At 41.1% G+C, this 20,484-nt stretch overlaps 1 protein-coding gene across 1 annotated transcript in view; it reads right to left on the reverse strand.

Moving 5' to 3' along the window:
• The window catches only part of TMEM182 (transmembrane protein 182), a 49,590-nt gene that overhangs the window by 16,612 nt on the left and 12,494 nt on the right, over window positions 1-20,484 (reverse strand). Inside the window, exon 4 of the mRNA XM_079110713.1 lies at window positions 359-496. Within this exon, the coding sequence (XP_078966839.1) occupies window positions 359-496 (138 nt within the window). The remainder of the gene's footprint in view (window positions 1-358; window positions 497-20,484) is intronic.

The raw sequence follows: 20,484 nt of genomic DNA on the forward strand, positions 1-20,484 counted from the left end.
GCTATCTTTTTAAGAGCATAGGAAAATGTACCTATATCCTGACATATTGTGACCCCTACTCTCTGACAGGTAGGAAATTAACACAGCAGGAAAGATAAAAAGGCTCTTGCTGACCTCTCCCCTCGGAGCCACCGTGTTCTCCTTATGAAATGAGCCAAGACGGTCCTGAGGGTTAATTGTGGTGACACACACAAAACAGAGAGAGGCTCAAGTGTCAGACACCTGAGAGCTTTTGCATAGGAACATTATGGTATTACTATTTCTAGAAGACCTGCATCTAGACCTATATCTAGAAATGGAAATCACAAACAGGTAGAGAAAACCCAGGGCCAGAACCCACCCCCTGCACGGTACATACCTGCAGCAATGTAGGAGCCTCCCCCAGCTTTATAGAGAAGGTGGCTGGCGAAGGGGGCCGCGCAGATGATCAGAAAGCTGGCGGTCACCACCGCAACCACACCCAGGAGCATCAGGACTGCCCAGAAGCCACGGTAAACTGGAAACCGCAGGAGAAAAGGAAGAAAGAAAAGCACACTTAGCTTGTGGACACAGCAGGCTGTCATGTGGAAGGTTCCCTAGCACTGCTAGATGGAATCCCAGGCTATGGTCCTGAATTATCTTAAACAGGACTTCTTACCAGGTGACCCTGGACTCAGTGATGACCAAGATGATGACCTTCAGTAACTCTGGAGTTCAGAATTTCGTTGTTATTGTTGTGTGTGTGTGTGTGTGTGTGTGTGTGTGTGTGTGTGTGTGTGATTTTTTTTTTTGGTTTGGTTGGTTGATTTTTTTCGTTTTAGGGAGATATTTTTAGTACCAGGGTTTGAACCCAGGGGTGCTTAACCACTGAACCATATCCCCACCCCTTTAATTTTGTATTTTGAGACAGGGTTTCACTAAGTTTCTTAGGACCTCACTGAGTTGCTGAGGTTGGCTTTGAACTTGTGCACCTCCTGCCTCAGCCTCCCCAGCTGCTGGAATTACAGGCATGGGCCACTGCACACAATTTATGTTCGGAATTTGCACAACACACATATCTCATACACAACAGGAGCTCATTTTCCTGACCAGATTCCTCATTTTAAAAGTGGCGACACTTAAAATTCCATTTACTCTCTTGGGTAAGCGCCAGTTGGTAGTTACACATGGGTATTTCCCAGCAAATGTACAAAGGCATGAAAAGACATTCACATTACAAACACTGCCCAAGCACCTTGTACAAAAATGATTCTTTGAAAGCTTATAATAATAACCCCAAGCCCCTAAACAAAAAGTACAATTTTATTTAGATCATACCTCAATTGCAAATATACTAAGGCAATAAAATTAAAAAATGACCAGCAAAATCATAAAAGGTTTATACAGATGGGTTTTCCAAAAACAAATCTGAAATTTTATATCAGATACAGTTAAGGAATACCACATTCTATTAATATTTACATTTAGGAAGGGTCAAGACAAGAAGCTCAGGAATCTCATAGTCAAGGACAAGTAAGGCTGAGTGATCGGATGCAATTGCTGATAAACGGATTGTGGGTTTGGAGATATATAGTAATCAAGTGAAAAGGAACTCTAATAATCTCTTTTGAGCTGGATAATTACCAATCTATTAAACAAATTCACCATTTCCCTAAGGTTAAAAGAAGAAAATGAATTCTTATTCACATAAAGGAAGAAAAACTCAGTGAAATATTTCAGTCAAATAATTAAAAAACAGAAACTTCATTGCCAAGTGAAGAATTATTTTTCTCAATAATCCTGCTTGCAAGAAAGAACTGTATCAATCAACTGGAACCTTAGAGAACAGAGAATGGCAAGATCGGATTTGAGAAGAACCCTCACGGTTGAATGCGAAAGGAAGGCTGAGGGTTTCTGCCGTTATCTTAGACCTCGACAGGAACAAAAGGTCAGCATTTACCTCACTCCTCAGTGCTTCCAGCTCTGCTATGTTAAAAGTATCCTGCAGCTGTTTTTAGGTTCAGCAAGGAGCAGAGCAACAAAGAAATACAGTTGTCCCTCCAAATGCATGAGCTCTGTATCCAAGGGTTTAACCAGCCTCGGATAGAAAACATTTAAAAAACAAAATCACGCCTGCAATGAACATGCATAGACATTTTTCCTTGGCTTTGTCCCCTAAACGATACGGTATAACAACCAGGTAAACAGCACACACATTGTATCATGTATTCTAAGTCATCTAGAGATAGTTTAAATAAAAGTGAGGCTATGCAGAGGCTTATATGTAAATACTATGTCATTCTGGACAGGGGGCTTGAGTATCTGTGGGTTTCGGTATCCTTGCGGTCCTGGAACAGATCTCTGGTGGAGACCAAGGAACAAGCGTTATCAATGGCAGCTTTGAGCGTGGGAAGTGAGAGTGGCAGACTACAGACCAAATATTTGCCAGACTTTCAGAGATAAATGATGAGTCTCGCATTTTTCATTTTCATTCACTTCACTTACAAAATGGTTGGAGCTGTCTGTCACGCAGTGGGTTCTGTGCCAAGCAAGTACTCAGGGAGAAACACGACGAAGAGGCAGTCCAGGAAATAAGGCTCTCGTTATGTGATTCGGCTGATCACAACTAAATCTGGATAAGAATGACCAACAGCTGTGTGGAGACCCTAAAAGGAAATAACAGCCAGTGGATTGAGAAGGAAAGTCAATGGCAAAGAAGGGTCAAGTTGGCTGAGAAGGGTTTTCTACATTTTGTTTTTCTCTTTTTCTTTTTCTCTCCACCTGGATTTGGCCTGAAGGCCCGTCAAATTAGGAATTAGGTAACTGTAGAAGAGGCAAATAGCAAAGGAAAAAAAAAAAAAAAAAACTAGGTAAGTGCATCATCTGGATAGAGAGAGATCAAGGGAAAGGGGCCCCTGCCAGCCAGACTCAGGCGGGGGTTCTCCCTTCTTTCTCCTAGTTCCACAGCTGGATCAACTTCATATGTAGGTCTGCACCCAGTGGAGGAAAGACCACTTACTGCAGAGGAACCAGAAGGAAACTGTGTTGTAGCAACAGTGGAGGTGGCCTTGTCATAGATTGCCTCCTTTCTTGGGGTGTTTAGTCCTGGGGCTGAAACGTGTGAAACTGCGCTACAGCACAGGAGGCCAAAACTCTAAGAGAATTCAGTCCCTCTGGCCAGAGAAACTGGGAACAGGGGACTCTAGAAGCCAGAGGATGTGAAGGAAACCCCCCGGGGAGAGAGCTGGAGAAGAGACTCTGAAGTTCTGTATTTGAATATACACAAGCACCAAGCAGGAGGAAGAACAGCCAAGGGAAAAAATAATGACCAAACATGAGTGGCATCCCAGACATTGTGGGACAATATCAAAAGTTCTCACATTTGTGTCATTGGGGTCACTAAAGCAGAGGCAAGAGGTAGTCGTGCAGGAAAATATAAGCATAATGCCTAAAGAATCTCACAAATGTGACGAGTCATGTTTACAGACACACACACACACACACACACACACACACACACACACACACACCAAAAAAAAAAAAAAAAAAAAAACTCCAAAGAGAAAAACTTCAAAGAAATCATCCCTGATGCATAAAAGTAAAATAACTGAAAACTATAAAGTCTTAAAAGTAGCCAGGGAGGGGGAATATGACACACTACATACAGGGGATAACAACCCTAATGACTGAAAATTCCTTATCAAGAATGATGGAGGTCAAAAGACAATATTACTTTTTTATTTTATTATTTGCAGGATGGGAGGGTAACCAGGAATGGAACCCAGAGGTGTTTAACCACTGAGCCACATCCCCAGCTCTTTTTTCTAAATTTAATTTTGAGACAGGGTTTCACTAAGTTATCTAGGCACTAGTCACTCCTGCCTCAGTCTCCCAAGCTGCTGGGATTATAGACATGGCCCACCTCACCTGGGAGTACAATTTTTTTAAGGTGCCCAAAGAAATGATCTATCAACCCCAAACTCTGCATCTAGTGATATCTTAGAGACATAAAGATGAAACGAAGCCATCTGTGAAGGAGGACAGAATGTGTCACCAGCACACCTCACCTGTTCTATAAGGAATACTAAAGGTTAGAGGGACATGACACAAGAGCATACCTTCAACTTGTGAAATGAAGGAAGAGGAAACATAAATATAGTAGTGAATACAGTAGGCCTCTTTACTTCTTTAAGGTACATATGACTGTTAAAATTTGAAAACATTGCCAATATAATAAAACATAGAAAAATGTAGGTTTGTGAATCAGAGTGACCTGTATGTTTACCACACTCCCAACACTCTTAACCTTGGGCCAGTCACTGAATCTTCCTGAACCCCTGTCTCTTTTTCTGTAAAATAGAGATGATTATATTCATCCTTTAGACCTATTAGAAATATTCAAAATGAAAAGTATGTAGTATATAAAAAGAGGCCACTGAATGACATTTTTTGGTAGCTTTTATTGTTGCTCTTCTTAAAATTTTATTGTCCCTACAAACAGTGATAGTGTGTTCAAAAATAGGAAAATGGATTAATTCTCTTAGAAATTATGAAAACTATGATAAATTATGGTTTTCATGTTCTATCGAGGTTGGAAAGTCTCTTGTATGGCTTACAGTGCATACAAAAGCTATACTTGCACAAAGTAGATTACCAATATGGAAAGATCCCCAAAGACATTATTTAGTATCCCACGGGAAATTTCCTTGTCCACTAACCTTCTAAGAAATTATTGGCCATATTTTATATCATGTGATTCTGCTCCTAAATGCCTAAAACACAAATAAGTGAAAGCAAACAGCTAACATAAGACAGCCAATACCTGGTGACCTCCAAACCAGACCCTCTGACGTGCAGTTTGAAAGGGTGATTCCCTGAGAACTGGAAACCTAGAAAAGTAAGGTGAGCAGAGAGGAAGCCCTGGTAGCTGGGTCCACAGGGCCATGGTAAGCCACAGTAAAGGGCTCAGGCTACACAGAGGGCAGAGGAATCAGGATAAGTCCCCACACAGAGAGAAGCAGAGGAGATATAAGATTGAGAAAAAACATGGGAGAGAAAGTAAGAAAGAATCCATAACTGGGAATAAATGTTCCAGAGCTGTCATGCTGAGTCCTGTCCTCTTGTTTGCTCTAGCCGAATAGCCTAACTTTTGATTGTGACTCCCCTTTACAAAACAGGAACAGCAGATAGGTATTTAAAGAAAGGGAGGGGGCAGTTTGCTAGCTGCCTGGAGAGGTTTGACCCACAGAAATATCCTTCAAGTGCATGTCCCCATGTACTTTACTTTTCTACTTATGCTTCTAACATTCAAAAAGCACATAGCATCATGCATATTACAAAACTCGGAGCTTCCTTCCCATTTCCTGAGCTGACTATATTACATACTTTTCCAATGCATCACACTTTGATGACAGAATTAAAAGGGTCAGTCACAGTCATGAATTGGCTTGTGGGGTCTGGTCATGTTTGGTCACTGTCTAAGTAAAGCTAAGAGACTCTTCCACATAAAGTGAATTAAGGGCATGTACTTTGGAGTCATATCCAATGTGGAGGTGGCTGTGCTCACTAATGGGGTGACTCTAATAGACCTCACATGGAAAGCAATCTCTTTTTCATAGGTTTACAGTAAAGATTAACTGAGATAATACATGAAAAGTGGCTGCAAGCAGTAAGCCCTCAGTATATTTGCTGTGATTATTGTTAATTATCAAACCTCTAATGAAACATTGTTATCAACAATGCAGTTGACACAGATATCTTCTAATTTCATAGACCTAAGACGTGGACAGGCTTTTGATTCTAATATGAATTGAAAGATCCTCGGACATCCAATGTGTGTCTGTATGTGCCTGTGTGTGTGTGGATAGCTCACATACATATACACATACACATATAACTTATACAATTTAATATTTAATAATGTTTATGTAATAATAGTATATTATATTTTATATAAAATATAATTTTATAATATATAATTTTATATAGGTAGACATTTGAAATTATTTGCACATTTATACAATTTTGAAGAAAGCATATTTTTGTCTGGGTAGTGTCCTACATTGTTTCAGATGCCGAGATCTTGAAAGGACCTCTGAGAAAGTTGAGTTTCTTTCCTACAGGCTTCTCGATGGCAGCCTGCGAGAGCAGTGAGGCCTTGTCTTTGATGGTTTTGGATTGTGCCTAGAGAAAACATCTAAAAATCCATCTCACACAATTCAATGTTTAACTTAAACAGTACTGAATATTTATTAATTCTATTGAAACATGAAGATCTACAATGTAAATAGATTTACATGCAATCTATATTATTACAATTTGGATTAATTAAAGGAAAGCTTTATCTGAATCCATGAAAGGCCAGACTCAAATACTATTTTCAAAGAAATTAAGTTCTGTTGATTTTAAATAAATTGGTTGATTTTAAATAAATTGACCTAACCAAGGTCTTTGGCGAGATGAGGAGGTGGAAATGAGGAAGATGGCTGGTAATGAGTCTCACCTCAGATGTTACATAAATGGCTCATCTAGACTTTATTTTCCTAACAGATTAAACTTTTACCCTTGTGGTATTACTTTCCCTAGTAATTTACTTAGTAACTTCATCCTAGTAGATGTCGAATGAAATTCATCAGCCAGAGCATGCTGAAATAGGACATTGACATATTCTGTATACCATTTCATAATTGATAGCATTTCCCTTACTGAGTATCTCCTCGCTTGCATTTGAGGAGTATTCTGTCATTTCCTCATAGAGAAGAGCCACCAAGTCATTAGAGATTGTCTAGCTTGTTATCAAAGTATACATGCAAAACTATATTCACGATGCCTGTTTCACTCACATCTCAGATTCAAACTTATATCAAAGGAGCTCATATCTTGAGTATATCCAAAAGGTCAAAATCCAAAAGGGCCTAAGTAGGAAGGGTAGCAAAAAGAATCTGTTAAGAATTGTTCACAGGACTGTGGGGACCATGAAATAAAATGGAATATTAACTAAGCATGCACATTAGTATATGTGCACATTAGTATATGAGTGTGCCTGTGTGTGTGTATGTGGCTGTATGTTTGTGCATATGTGTCTGTGCAGTGTGTTAGTGCACGTGCATCTGTGTGTGTTAGTCTGTGTCAGTAGGGATATTCCTGTGTGTCTTTGTGTGTGTGTATGTGTGTGCAGATTGGCACAGACAGGAAGCAAGTAGCAGAATGGGCACCTATTTTGAATTCTGTGTAAAGAGTTAGAAAAATAAAGCCCCAAGCATCTCTCTTCCACTAGAATATAATAAAAATACACCACAATCTCATTAAGTTAGATGATGGGCAAAAGCAGCCTGAAGCTCAAGTACCAGTTGTTTTAGAATAAGTTCCCTTCCAAGCCATTCACGTTAATCCAATAACTCAAACTAGTGTCTCACCAGGGACCCCTAAGAGCAGCCCTGCCAGGCTCGCTTGGCAAATGGGCACATGGCTGACAACCAGAAGCCACTTAGTTTAGCAAACATATGCCGAGGGCTCCCCACAGGCAAGGCACCAAAAGCTGCCAGAGTAAGACATAATCCTCACCCTCCTGTGTTCCTCCCAGCAGGGGAAAGTAACCAGGTTTAACAGCCTGTGGCCAGTATGATGGAGATGTGGAACTATCATAGCCCTCCATCAACGACTGCACAGAGAGGACACTTTTTTGAGGCTGAGAGCACTGAGAAAAGTCACATGATACTAGGTCTGAATGTTTGCCTAGAGTTTCACGAGGCTAGATGTCAGTTCAATTGGAGTTGGAAGCATCCATGGAAGGTGTGTGCCATTCCAAAGAGCTGGTCTCTTGTACTGCTGTTAGTGAACCATTCATGCGGTTTCACTGAACGTCTTGAGTCAGAGCTAAGGATCAAATTGGTATTGCAATATAATTCTTACCACTTCATAAGGAATGCTTTGCAAGGAAAAGGTATAGAACCCTAGTTGGGTAGTTATTGTAGTAAACCCAATGGGACCTCATGAGGTAGAGATGAAATTAGCTTTGGTATTACTATTGTTACAGGGGATGAGAAACCAGAAAGAATAAAGAATGTCTTTATGGGTTTTGAGTTATATATACAGTTGGTTCAGTTAAGATATTACCAATTTCCACTGGAGTTTTTTTTTTTTTTTTTATTGTAATTTACACAACCAACCTTCTTTTATTTGGAGTAGAGGGAGAAGTCAACCCAAGTGATCACAATTCCAAATCCGTAGTGTTTTGATAAGCTATTTTGCGGTACGTACGTACCCAAATGTAAATATTTTATTTGCAGCTTAAAGATAAACTTAAGTGTTATCCATTTTTTCCAAACTTGCTATGTTGCCTTAGACACCCACAAAGCTAGTTCATCCAGCGAATCCTCTGTTCCGACACATCCTGGAGCCCCAAGTGTGAAGTGCTGGAAAAGCTCTAAATGAAGCCAAAACAAAGCATGCACCCCTCCCCCAGACCCCACGGCAAACAGGGGCCTCCAGCATATGTTGCCACCGCTCTCGGCGAGACGCTTCTGTCGCACAGGCCAGCAAGCCTGTCCTCCATCTCTGCACTGCCTGTCTTGGCAGTGTCAGGAAAGACTAAAAATACAGAAAGCCCTGCACCAGAGCAGAAGGAACAAGCGTACAATATGTCCACGTCTGAACTCTGCAGCTGCGGACGTGCCAAGAAAAGTCCTCCCTCCCCGACGTCCACGGATGTTTTCTTTCCCAAAACAAAAAGAACACTGAGAGACCCAATGGAGTTCAGGCACCTCCCTCCTATAACTACTGGCCAAGTCACCCGGGACGAAGCACCCTGGCAGAGGGGCACAGTCCCTACCTTCCACGTGGGTGGTGACTTGAGACAGTCCTTGAAGCAAAGTCTGGGTGTCTTCCCAAGGGGCGAGAGCCTTCAGGTTTGAAACTGCATCTCTGTTCATCACTACTTGCTCCTCCTGAGGAGCTTGTGGGGGGAAGGGAGCCCTCTGAGGCCTGAGAAGGGTGGCTTTGCCTTATTGGACCTCCACAGTCCAGGAGTCTGGTGGCGGCTGCTCTGATAGTTCAGATGGCACAAAACTTATAATGGTTCAACTTATAATTTTTTTACTTTACAATGGTGCAGAAGCAGTCCACACTCAGTGGGGATTGTACTTGGACTCTGGATCTTTTCCTGGGCCAGCACTGTGCCTTCTGATCCTCTCCAGCAATGCTGGACAGTAGCAGCGAAACACAGTTCAAGCTCACTCAGGAGGGAAGACAACCAACACTGGGCAGTGCGCTGGGTTGCTGAGCTTGGGTGTGTGGCCAAGTCAGGGGCAGTAAATGCATTTTTGACTTAGGGTAATAGGCAGTGGGTTAGGAGTAAGGGGTCATCACCCTGCTGTAAGTCACTATAAGTCAAGGAGCACCTGAAAGAGTAGCAGTAGCAGTCAGCATGCTCAATCCCAATAAAGAAGAACTAAGCAATACATAGGAAGCCACTTGATGCCCAATCTGGAGGACCCGACTAGTAGCCAGAGCTTATTCTTCAGCTCCAAGGTTGTCTTCTGCTCTCAGACCTCGGGGACGGTGGGTGGGATGAGTTGGATCAGCATCTCCCATCCACCAGCAGAGCTTTAACATAGCATCCATGCCAAGATTCCATACCAGACCAAGTAATGAGAACCTCTGAGGCTGGACACAAGTGTCAGTCTCTTTTAAAACCCATTAGGATGCCATTCATTGTGTAGCTTACAAGTTCAAAGCCAGCCTCAATAACTTAGGAGTCCCTAAGCAACTTAGACCCTGTCTCAAAATTAAAAAGTGAAACAGCTGGGGATGTGGCTGAGTGGCAGAACGCCCCTGGCTTCAACCCCTGGTACCAAAAATAAATTAATTAAATAAAACCCACAAGGAAATGGTAATAGGCAGTCTGGTTTAGAATCACCAGACTCCTGGTCTCTCTGAGTGACTGTTTTTATTGGAAAAGTACCTCAGTACCTGCAGCAGTTTAGCTTGTACAGATATCCTTTGCTTTATAACTATTGCCATTTTGTGTTTTGCAGATGAGGCTCAGAGAGTGTCACACTCAAAATTAAATAATCAATAAAAATAAGTTGAAGATTTTATTTCAGGGTTGTTTGGAATCTCAGCTGCCATTCGTCTCTGTCTCTTGTGTCTTTCAAAATAGTGGGCAGTGATCTTTCTAAGTCTTCTAGACTCAAACTCTCACACTCTAAGTCCTCCAACTTCAGCCTCCATAAATTAAAAGTGAAATTGTGCCAACCTTCCTGGGGGGACACGGTTGGCTCATGCCTCAAGGACTTTGCAGTTCTCTTTCTTCTCACTGGAATAAACCATCGCCATATTTGTTTTGAATTGAATGCTTGTGGTTCCTTCCTGCTCACCCAAATGCAAAGTCTAGATGAGGTCAGGAGGTTCGGGTTCTTAGGATGGAATTCATGACTTGATAAGAAGAGGAAGCCATCTCTCTCTGCCAAGTGAGGATGCAGCCACACTGTAGCTACTGCCCCCTAGGAGGGTCCTCCACAGAGCTCACCGTGCTGATGCACTGATCCTGCGCTTCCGGCCTCCGGAACCATGAGGAACAGATGACTGTGCAGGCTGTGGGATTTTGTCACAACAGCCAGCTACAGCACTCCTCGTCCTTCAGGATCTGATCAAACACCCTTCTCTTCTTGAGGGGACAGAGTGGAGTTGCTGCCTCACCTCCACCAAAAAGCAGGAGACAGTAGAATCATTAGGAATCCCGAGAGATTCAAAAGTCAGAATATCCCTCACCAGTCATGTGACCCTGGGCAAGTTACTTGGCCCGTTCATGCCTGTTTCCTTCCCTAAAATGTTGCCCATTTCATAGTGCCGGTCAGCACTATGTAGAGTGCCTGACCCAAGGACTTGCATTAGGGACACAGGGTGGCCTCTGGATTGATCAGTCTGCACAGTAATCTCTCTTTACTGAACCACCGCCATTTTCTGGCTATGAATTCCTTCAGGGCAAAGACTCAGTCTTGCTCATGGTTATTACTCCAGTGGAAGCCTTATACCTGGCATGAAGTGGGTGCTCAATAAAATATGAGTGAGTGAATAATGGTTAATTTACCACTCTCTACACACTGTAATCTCAAGGTTAATAGGAAATGCAATGGTTATGCAACAGAAAGAAGGAAATTCACTCCAAATAAAATAAATAAATCGGTGGTCTCGACCTCATTGTCACATGGCTGGAGAGGTTATATCACCTGAATCCCTTTGAGGAAGAAGAGAAGAGCTGAGGGTTTAGGAGCACAGATGGTACACCCAAGTATTACCCAAGGATCTTGATCATCTTTTCCATCACCTGAATAGCAGTGCATAAAAATTAATCACAATTTCTGGGAGTGTTCCTGCCCAACTCAAAAAAACAGAAGAAAGCCAAATTCCCTCATTCATTGATTTCCATTTTATTGAAAAAAAAATTTGATATATGCCTGGAAATATTTTCATGGCTAATAACCATGAAAGGAACATTTTTAAGACTACTCTATTCGTATACTTTTTTGAACACCAAATTGGAATCTGTTTACCCAAACACTTTTATACAGCAGTAAATACTTAGAATGAAAACTTACTTACCTGGTTACAAGTATTCTAGTCTAAATATCCTAGGGTTGCTGACTGTTCAATTTCATGTCTTCCAATTTCCCTCTACAAATTTCCCATACACTAGAAATCATATATCTCTAGGGGATCTTGAGGTCCCTTATTATATAAGGGATTATACTTTCAGGAATCTTCCTCTGAGGAACATGACTCAAGAGTAGTTTCTAGCTTTCTACACCAGAAAATTTACTTTAGGAATTTCACATCGCTAAAATGATTTGGTATTTTCCCACTATTTGTGTCATAAGACACCCCATGAAAGAAGTGGCTAACAACTAAATTGAATTCCACTCTTGCATTCGCCCATGCTTGGACATTGATTGAAAATCTGCCCTGTATCAGGCACTGCAGTAGGTAATCAATTACTGGTGTTATAATAGCCAAAATGTACAATATGTGCCATCATGTAGTCTAAGAGGACAAAAATGCACTATCAGATGGCTGTCAGCCATCAGTACAAGTTCGAGGGAAGGAAGAGAGGTGGGCTATTATGCAAGGATAGAGGAAGCGCCTGCCCCAATCTCAGCATACTGCATAAGGCTTCTTGGAATAGAAGGGATGGCCCGGAAATGGACTTGGTCCAGTGGTCAGACAAACAAGGAACCCAGGAGGAGGGTGGAACAGTGTGTGCCAGTGGCTCAGTGTGAAAATGCAGAATGATGGAAAGCTTTTAGAGCTAAGTAAAAAGCAGGAGGGAGAAGTGGAAGACAGAATGGAATCCTTTACAGCATGAGGTCTTTTTCCAGCAAAACATTTTTGGTTCAAGTTCTATGGTTTTACCCTAGAAATAATATAAAAACAATCACTGGCAAATTAAAATAAATTAGGCCTCTTTTGAGCACATGGGGCTTCAATCTATGACTTTCAAGCAACTGAGGACAAGCGTGCATACAGTTGTCTTCAGTGAGAAATATCCATAAAGAAAAAAGCAAGCAGTTGCATACTCCCTTTTCTTTCTCTCAGAACTTAATATTTCCCTTAATATTCCCCTTTTTCCTTAAGGGGTAAAATGTTTTTAAATAAGGCACCAAAAAAATCTGACAATACTTTCTGAAAATTGATCTGCCTCATGAGAATGATGAATTTAGCAAGGAGATGTGATGAAGGAATTAGAAGAAAATGGAAAAGGAGTAAATAACATTTTCTAGGAAGAAACTAAAGATACAGAGATGAGAGGAGCCATTGGCTCTACTGGGGATTTGTCCTGGAATTTGTGATCTGCGTCAGACAGCAGATGCCTTGGAAAGACATTTAACCAATGCATAATTGGGGCCTGAGTAGGTGGAGATATGAGCTGTCCCTACAAGAAATGAGTCTGAGCACAGCTGAAATAAAATGAGTGTCTTCTTGGGACAGAAAAGATAGCTGGGACATCACTAGCATCACCAGGAAATTTACTCTGGAACAAACTTTTTCAATTTGCATATTCATGATGAAAGAGTCAAGGGATTGACACCCCAAAATATGGCGCCCTGATGTGCTGATCGTTTTAAATTACTGAAACATAAAAAAGTGGCAGATGACAGAAAAGGCATTCTTGGGACAGCTCCTTGTCCACTGAAAGTCTGGACCCACCAACGAAGAAAGCAATTATCTCTGATTCCTTCCCCAAGTTCTTGTTAAGTAAACTCTTAATGCAGGAAGAAAGACTTGTCATCACATTTGGACAAACTTTTGTCACATACTAGTGTCTTGTATTTAAGTCCCATTAAATATTCCAAAGAGAATCATTTTAAGATCCATTGTCTGCTCTTAGAGCACAGGGGTATTTGTCCCAGGCCTTTGGATGTGTCTCTGAGCCTACTAAATTCACCTGAAAATAACTTCCTATTGCCTTAAAAATGGGTTACATTCTGTCTTCCCCTTCCCTATGGAGAAGAGGTGTATACGCTTCTGATCACCCAGGCTAGACTGGTGGGCACTTACACTTCATGATGAATAATAAGTGGGCATATCTTTTCTTAACTCCATTATCAGCTCAAAAGGTTCCTTTTGGTCCCTGGTCACCATAGTGAACAGACCAAGTTACATTTTCTCCACTAAGCAGGAAACATGATCACTGGCTTTCAAAGTCAGCACTTGCTAAGAACAATGCCAAAACCTTCTTTGGACTTCTTTCACTCACTCGGCCTCTTCCAAGGATGGAGTTGAAGGAACAAGATGGAAATGTCTACAGGCAACCCTGTGTTTGTTCTCCCCACTAACCAGGTGACTGTTTGCTGTCTATTTTTAGAATCAGGACATTTAACCAGCCTACGGTTTTCTATTGACTACTCTATTTGAAAGTACTACTGGCTGCATAAGTCACCCTAGTCCTTCTGTTTATAGAGTCCCAAGCAAGTGGATCATCAATATGTCCCTTTGCTAATGAACAGCATGCACCAAACTTCAAAGTCTCCACTACAAAGGACCAGTCTTCTAAAACTGCCCATTTGAAGCAGAAAATCTTTACAAAGATCAAACGTAGTGTTCCCCTGGCCACTCTGCCCATGGTCTGAAGGGGTTTGGCTTTATGATTTATTTGTCATTTGTTATTAATTCAGCAAACTGTGGAGCAAATACCCTCATTATTGCACAACAATTGCCGTTGCTCTGGAAACAAAAGTAACACTTTCTTTCCATGAACTTTTTAACTTTCTTCGACAACTCTAATAGAACTTAGTCAATTTTTATAACATATGTTGGGGGGGCCTTTTCATTATACATAACGCTGGAATTCATTTTGGCATAATTATAAAGGCATGGAATATCATTTGCTCTAATTCAGCTGCAGTATATCCCTTCTCCTCCCTCCTTCCTTTTCTCTTCCCTCCACTCTACTGACCTCTCCGCTATTTACTTATAGCTTTTTGTTTTTTAGTTACGGTCTTACGGACATACATGATGGTGATATTCACTGTGGGATATTCATATATGTACACAGGAAAGCTAGGTCAGATTCCCTCCGCTGCTCTCCCCATATCCTGCCCTTCTCTCCTTCCCTCAATTTCCTTCATTTAGTTCACCAATCTTTCTTCTATTTTAACAAAATCCTCTTTTCTCACTCTTTCCCTTATTTTATACTAGCTTCTGTGAATACATCACTATGGAGACGTCTCAAAAAATTACCAACGGAACTACCATAAGACCCAGCTATCCCACCCCCAGTGTAGACTCAAAAGATCTAAAATCACATACTGTAGTGATGCAGCCACATCAATGAGCAGTAGAATTCATGATAGCCAAGTTATGGAACTAACCTAGGTGCCCTTCAACAGATGAATGAAGAAAGAAAATGTGGCATATATACACAATGGAATATTACTCAGCCATAAAGAAGAATCAAATTATGATATTTGTTGGTAAATGGGTGAAACTGCAGACTATCATGCTAAGTGAAATAAGTCAGATTCTGAAAGTCAAAGAACTTCGTCTACTGATGTGAACAACAGTGTTGCCCTTGACTACTGAAAGATCTGAAGCAATGAATTTAAGTACTAGGACAAGCACCTAGTAAAAATCATAAATCTATCTCCCCAAACTTGTTTATGAGAAGGAAAAGAAATAGCAAATGAAAAACTGATATTGACACACTATACTGAGACTAAAAAGTAAAAGTATAGAATAAAATAAAGTATAGAATAAAATAAAAGTATAGAATAAAAAGTAAAAGTATAGTCTTCCCTAGTTAACAAATAGATTTTGCTTTAAAGTATGTATTGCTTGTGAAGAACACACAAATTATCTTTACAATGTTATCAGGAGGTTAATTACAAAGTTATGGAAATGAAAGCGGCTAACCAGATAGTCTGATTTTTGTGTTGAGAGAGCTAAACTCTCCGTTTCCTTGACTTTCAAACAGCAGCAATAAATCTGACCTCATGATGCAATCCCCAAAATTCAAGACAGAAATACATAAAAGTGGCATGGCTATGTGAAGGTGGCCAGCCCGAGGGACGCACAGGACATGAGCTCCGTGCACATTCCCTCCGGTCCCTTCCACGCGCAGTTTTGAAGAGTGAAGTTATTTTAGAGAGATGTTAGCAAGTTTTGTAAAATAACAAAATAGCTTTTATTCCGTTTATACTTTATTGATATGTGAGTGGGTTTCAACAGAGGAAAGAAGAATATAAATGAATCACTTCTAAGAAACGGTGATGGTGCCTCTGAGCAGTTTGCCTCCAGTTGCGGATGATTTCATTTAGCCAAGTTCCGCCCCTGGAATTCGAGCAGTTCTAACGTCCATGTCTCGTGACGCATGTTAACTGCAGTAGTGGGCCTGGAGGCAGGACCCTGGCCACACACCCTTCTTCTGCTCTGGACCACCTGCAACCCGAGCCAGGTTCCCGATGGTCTGACTCTGCTCCTCAGCAGCACCGGCGGCCAGCACTCCCGCTCCCAGAACCAGCCTCTCCACCTGGTTTCTAAAACACTCTTCCCCTCTGGCTTCTTCCTGACTCCCAAGCTGCCCATTCATCTGGAACCTCCTTAGCTCCTCTTCTCTCTGACCCCTCGCCACTGGGGCATCCTAGGGCTTGATCTTTGGACTGACCTCCTTTCTGTCTACACTCACTCACTCCACAAATGCTCTCTCGCTCTCTCTCTTTTCTTTCTTTCTTTTTTTTTTTTTTTTGTACTAGAGATTGAACACAGGGGCACTCAACACAGAGCCAATTCCCCAGCCCTGTTTTGTATTTTATTTAGAGACAGAGTCTCACTGAGTTGTTTAGTGCCTTACTTTTGCTGAGGCTGGCTTGAACTCAACGATCCTCCTGCCTCAGCCTCCTGAGCCACTGGGATTACAGGCATGTGCCAAGACACCCAGATGGTCTCTTGTCTTGCTCCTTTGGCTTTTCCTATGCCTCCAGGCAATGACTCCCAAGCATGCAGTTCCTGCCTTGAATTCCAGACTCTCTAATCCAAAAGCTGATATCAGCCCTCCACTAGGCATCTTAAACTAAACATACACAAAACTTCCAAAGCTTCCTAGCCTTCCCATCTCCACTAATAACAACGCTATCTCTCCCTTTGCTAAGACAACAAAAGAGTCACCGTGGGCTGTTCTTTCCTTTCCATTAGCAAATCCAGTCATCTGCCCCTTGAGAAACAACCAGATAAAGAGATTGTTTGTGTCTAGAATGATGAAGTAGACACACTTGTCTCTCTCTATTCTTTTCACTAAGTATAACACAACACCCTGGGTATTACACAAGTAAAGGTAAGAAGACACTAAGGTAGACAGCAGAAGACAGACCAGCTAGGGACCTTGGGACAAGGAATAGCACTGTGGTGAATTTGTCGGGTTTTCTTAATGCCCCATGTAGGAGGATACCAGAATCAGAATCAACAATGAACACAGACAAAAAATAATAAAATAAAATAAAATAAAACATTAACCAAAAAAGAAATATGTCTAGCCAAGAGACTTGTAGTGAGGGATAGGCTAGCAAGACAAAACTCTTCGAGGGCTTAACCCCTCTATTTTAGCCAAACATCAGAGAAAAATTGCATCTCTACGCCCACAATTAAAAACTGAGAGGGGAGCACATACTTCTACCCAACAGTCTGTAACAAGTATCTCCACCTCCAAGGAGCCTGGGCTTCCAACTCCACCGTCGGAAATGAAACCACCATTCAGCAGAGACCAGGTGGGGTGCCCAGGCTTCCAGCCCTATGGGGTGCGTGAGGCAGGACCCTCCCACCTGGGAGTCTAGGATGTCCAGGGGAGAGTCAGGACTGTCACCACCCCTGCACGCTGCCCCCCAGTCCCACCTCGTCAGTGAAGGCCGTGGACACAGCCTGCCCTCTGAGGAAGCACGGTGGGGGTCACAGCCCTCACTGAACCTGCGCAGCAGCAAGGAGCATCTCCCAGCCAGAGGGTCAGAGGAGCAGGGAGGAGCCTGAACTTCAACCCCACCTGGCACGAAGTCTGCCACATTCACCCTGTCCCTCACCAGAGTGTTGTCCAGAAAAGTTGAGGATAACAAAAAACTTAAATAATAAGATCCATATTCACATAACATCCTATTCAGAAAGTCCCATTTGCGGTAAAATAAATCACTAGTGATAGCAAGAACCAGGAAAGCCACACCTTCCGTGCCAAAGGACAGTCCAGAAACCCCAGCACCAAGATGAGAGATGGTGGATGAGGATTGGAAGCTGCCACATTAAAAATATAATTGCCTCAATAGCAAATGTAAAAATGCTTAAACCAAATGAAAAAGTAGAAAATTGAATAAAAAACGAAATGGAAATCTTTTAACTGGAAGATACGATAACTAAACATTTTTAAAAATTGACAAACATGTTTTACCCAAGAATGAAGGGAAGAGAGGAAACCGTCAGTGAACTTCCAAATCGGATGTTGGAAATCACCCGTCTGAACAAGAGTGAAAACAGAATGGAAAGGAATGAACAGAGAGGCTCAGAGATCCATGGAATTGTAACGAAATCCAACAGTAAACTTTCTGAGTTTTAGAGGGAGAGAAGAAATAAGATAGGACCAAAAAACTTCAAGGACAAATGGCTGAGCATTTTCTTCAAAGTTATCAGAAGACATAAAGCTAAGGATCTGAGGCGAGGAGCAACGCCACGCAGGATAAAGCCAAAGAGACTCATGACAGAACACAGGATGATCATCCTTCTTTCAAAAAAGGCAAAGAAAAAAAAAATGCCCCAAAGGGAATAATGGAGAAAGAACACCTGGAAGGGCAAATCCAGTGAGCGGGGACTGTGGCTAGCTACTCAAAACCCAGGAGGCCAGACACTTTGGCACACCTCCAAGCACTGAAAGAAAAGAACCGTTAGCTCCAAAGTTGATACCCAGCAAAACGTCCCATTCGGGACTGAAGCAGGAATGAGGGAACTCTCAAATGTGGGAGGAACAGTGAGATCTGTCACCCACAGAATTCTCTGAAATAAAGGGTGTTTTCTAATAAAAGCAAAATAAGAACACCAGCATGAAAGTAAGAACAATGATTCAAAAACTACTAGCCTGCATGATACAGATTCCTTCTCCTTTTAAGTTTTCTAGATCATTTTTGGCAATTTAAAGTAAAAAGAAAATGTCATATGCCACATGTGGTTCTCAATAGATGTGGGAGAAAGAGGTGAGGCAATTATAGTTGTCAAAGGGCAAATGGACACAAAGGGAGTTAAGGTTTTGCACTGCACTTGTGGGTAAATTTCAAAATAATAGCCTGGAATAGCATGTGTATAATACAGAACCAACAGCAGTGCACTATAGAAAAACCCTTAAAGATCTTTGCTGGGAGTTGGGGGAGAGATGGACAGAGCCCGGAGGACTTCCAGGGTGGTGAAGCCATATTACAATGGCAGACGCCCGCCATTACACATCTGTCCAAACCCACATATAGCACAACATATAAACCTTAATGTAAATGATAGACTTTAGTCAATTACAAGGTATCAATATTAGTTCATTAACTGCAACAAATGTGCCATGCTAAGACCAGACTTTAGTAACAGGAGAAACTGTGTGGGTAATAGAAATGGAACTTTCTGTATCTTCCCCTCAATTTTTCTACAAATATAAAACTATTCCAAAGATAGTCTGTTAACTATTTTAAAATCAATGAAAGTTCTTTATACTAGCAAAAAAAAAAAAAAAAAAAAACACACACACACACACATGGAAATTAAAACACAATACCATTTATAATTGCTCATAATTAAATCAGTTAGATTCAATCAGATGTAAATGTAAGAAATCACACATGGTATTTGTATGCTGAAGGATATAAAATGCTGATGAAATAAAAAGGAAGACCTAAATAAATGGGTGGATATATCAGGTTCACAGATTGGAAGACTCACCATCATAAAGATATCAAGTCTTCCCAAATCAATACACAGGTATAACCCCATTTCTATCAAAACTCAAACAAGACTTTTCACATACACACACACACACACACACACACACACACACATACACATACACATGCACACACATGCACACACAGGCACACATAATATTCTAAAAGTTATACAGAAAAATCAAAGGATATAGAATAGTGAAAGCAATTTTGAACAACAAGAATGTAAAAGAAATCACTCTATTCAATTAAGCATTTATTAAATGGCTATTATGTATCAAGATGGGTGGTATTAAGAGCGAAACAGATCATGAAACAGAATCCAGAAAACATGGCATGCAAATATAATCAGCTGTTTTTTTACATAGAAGCAAAAATGGCTCAGGGGAAGAAGGGCAATCTTTTCCAACAAAAGGAGTTGGAACAACTGGGAAAACACTGATTAAAAAAAAAAAAAAAAAAAAAAAAAAAAAGAACCTCCTGCCTTATTTCAAAATTAACTCACAATGCATCATGAATTTAATTGTAAATCATAAAACTTTTAGAAGAAAACATGAGAAAATTTTCAAGATTTGACTTAGTGAAGTTCTTAATTAAACAAGATTCCAAAAGAGTGGTCTGTTTGTTTGTTTGTTTGTTTTTTTAACTTTCTTTATTTTCTCGGGATTGAACCCAGAGGTGTTCAACCACTGAGTCACATCCTCAGACATTTTTTAGATTTTATTTAGAGACAGGGCCTCACTGAGTTGCTTAGGGTCTCACTAAGTTATTGGGGCTGGCTTTGAACTCACGATCCTCCTGTCTCAGCATCCTGAGGGGGATTACAGGCATGTGCCACTGTGCCTGGCAGTGTTTCTTTTTTAAATCAATAAATTAAACTTCATCAAAATTCACTATTTTTATTCTACAATAGTCCCTGCTAAGGTGCTAAAAAGGTAAGTTGTATACTGGAAGGGATTTATAAACCACATATCTTGTAAAGAATTCCTATTTAGATGATACAGCACTTAGAACACCCATCAGTAAATACTCCAGCTAGAAAATGAGCAAGAGATGTAAAGAGAATTTCACCCATGGGGAT

This window comes from Sciurus vulgaris, assembly GCF_902686455.1.
Source record: "Sciurus vulgaris genome assembly, chromosome: 14".
Lineage (NCBI taxonomy): Eukaryota > Metazoa > Chordata > Mammalia > Rodentia > Sciuridae > Sciurus > Sciurus vulgaris.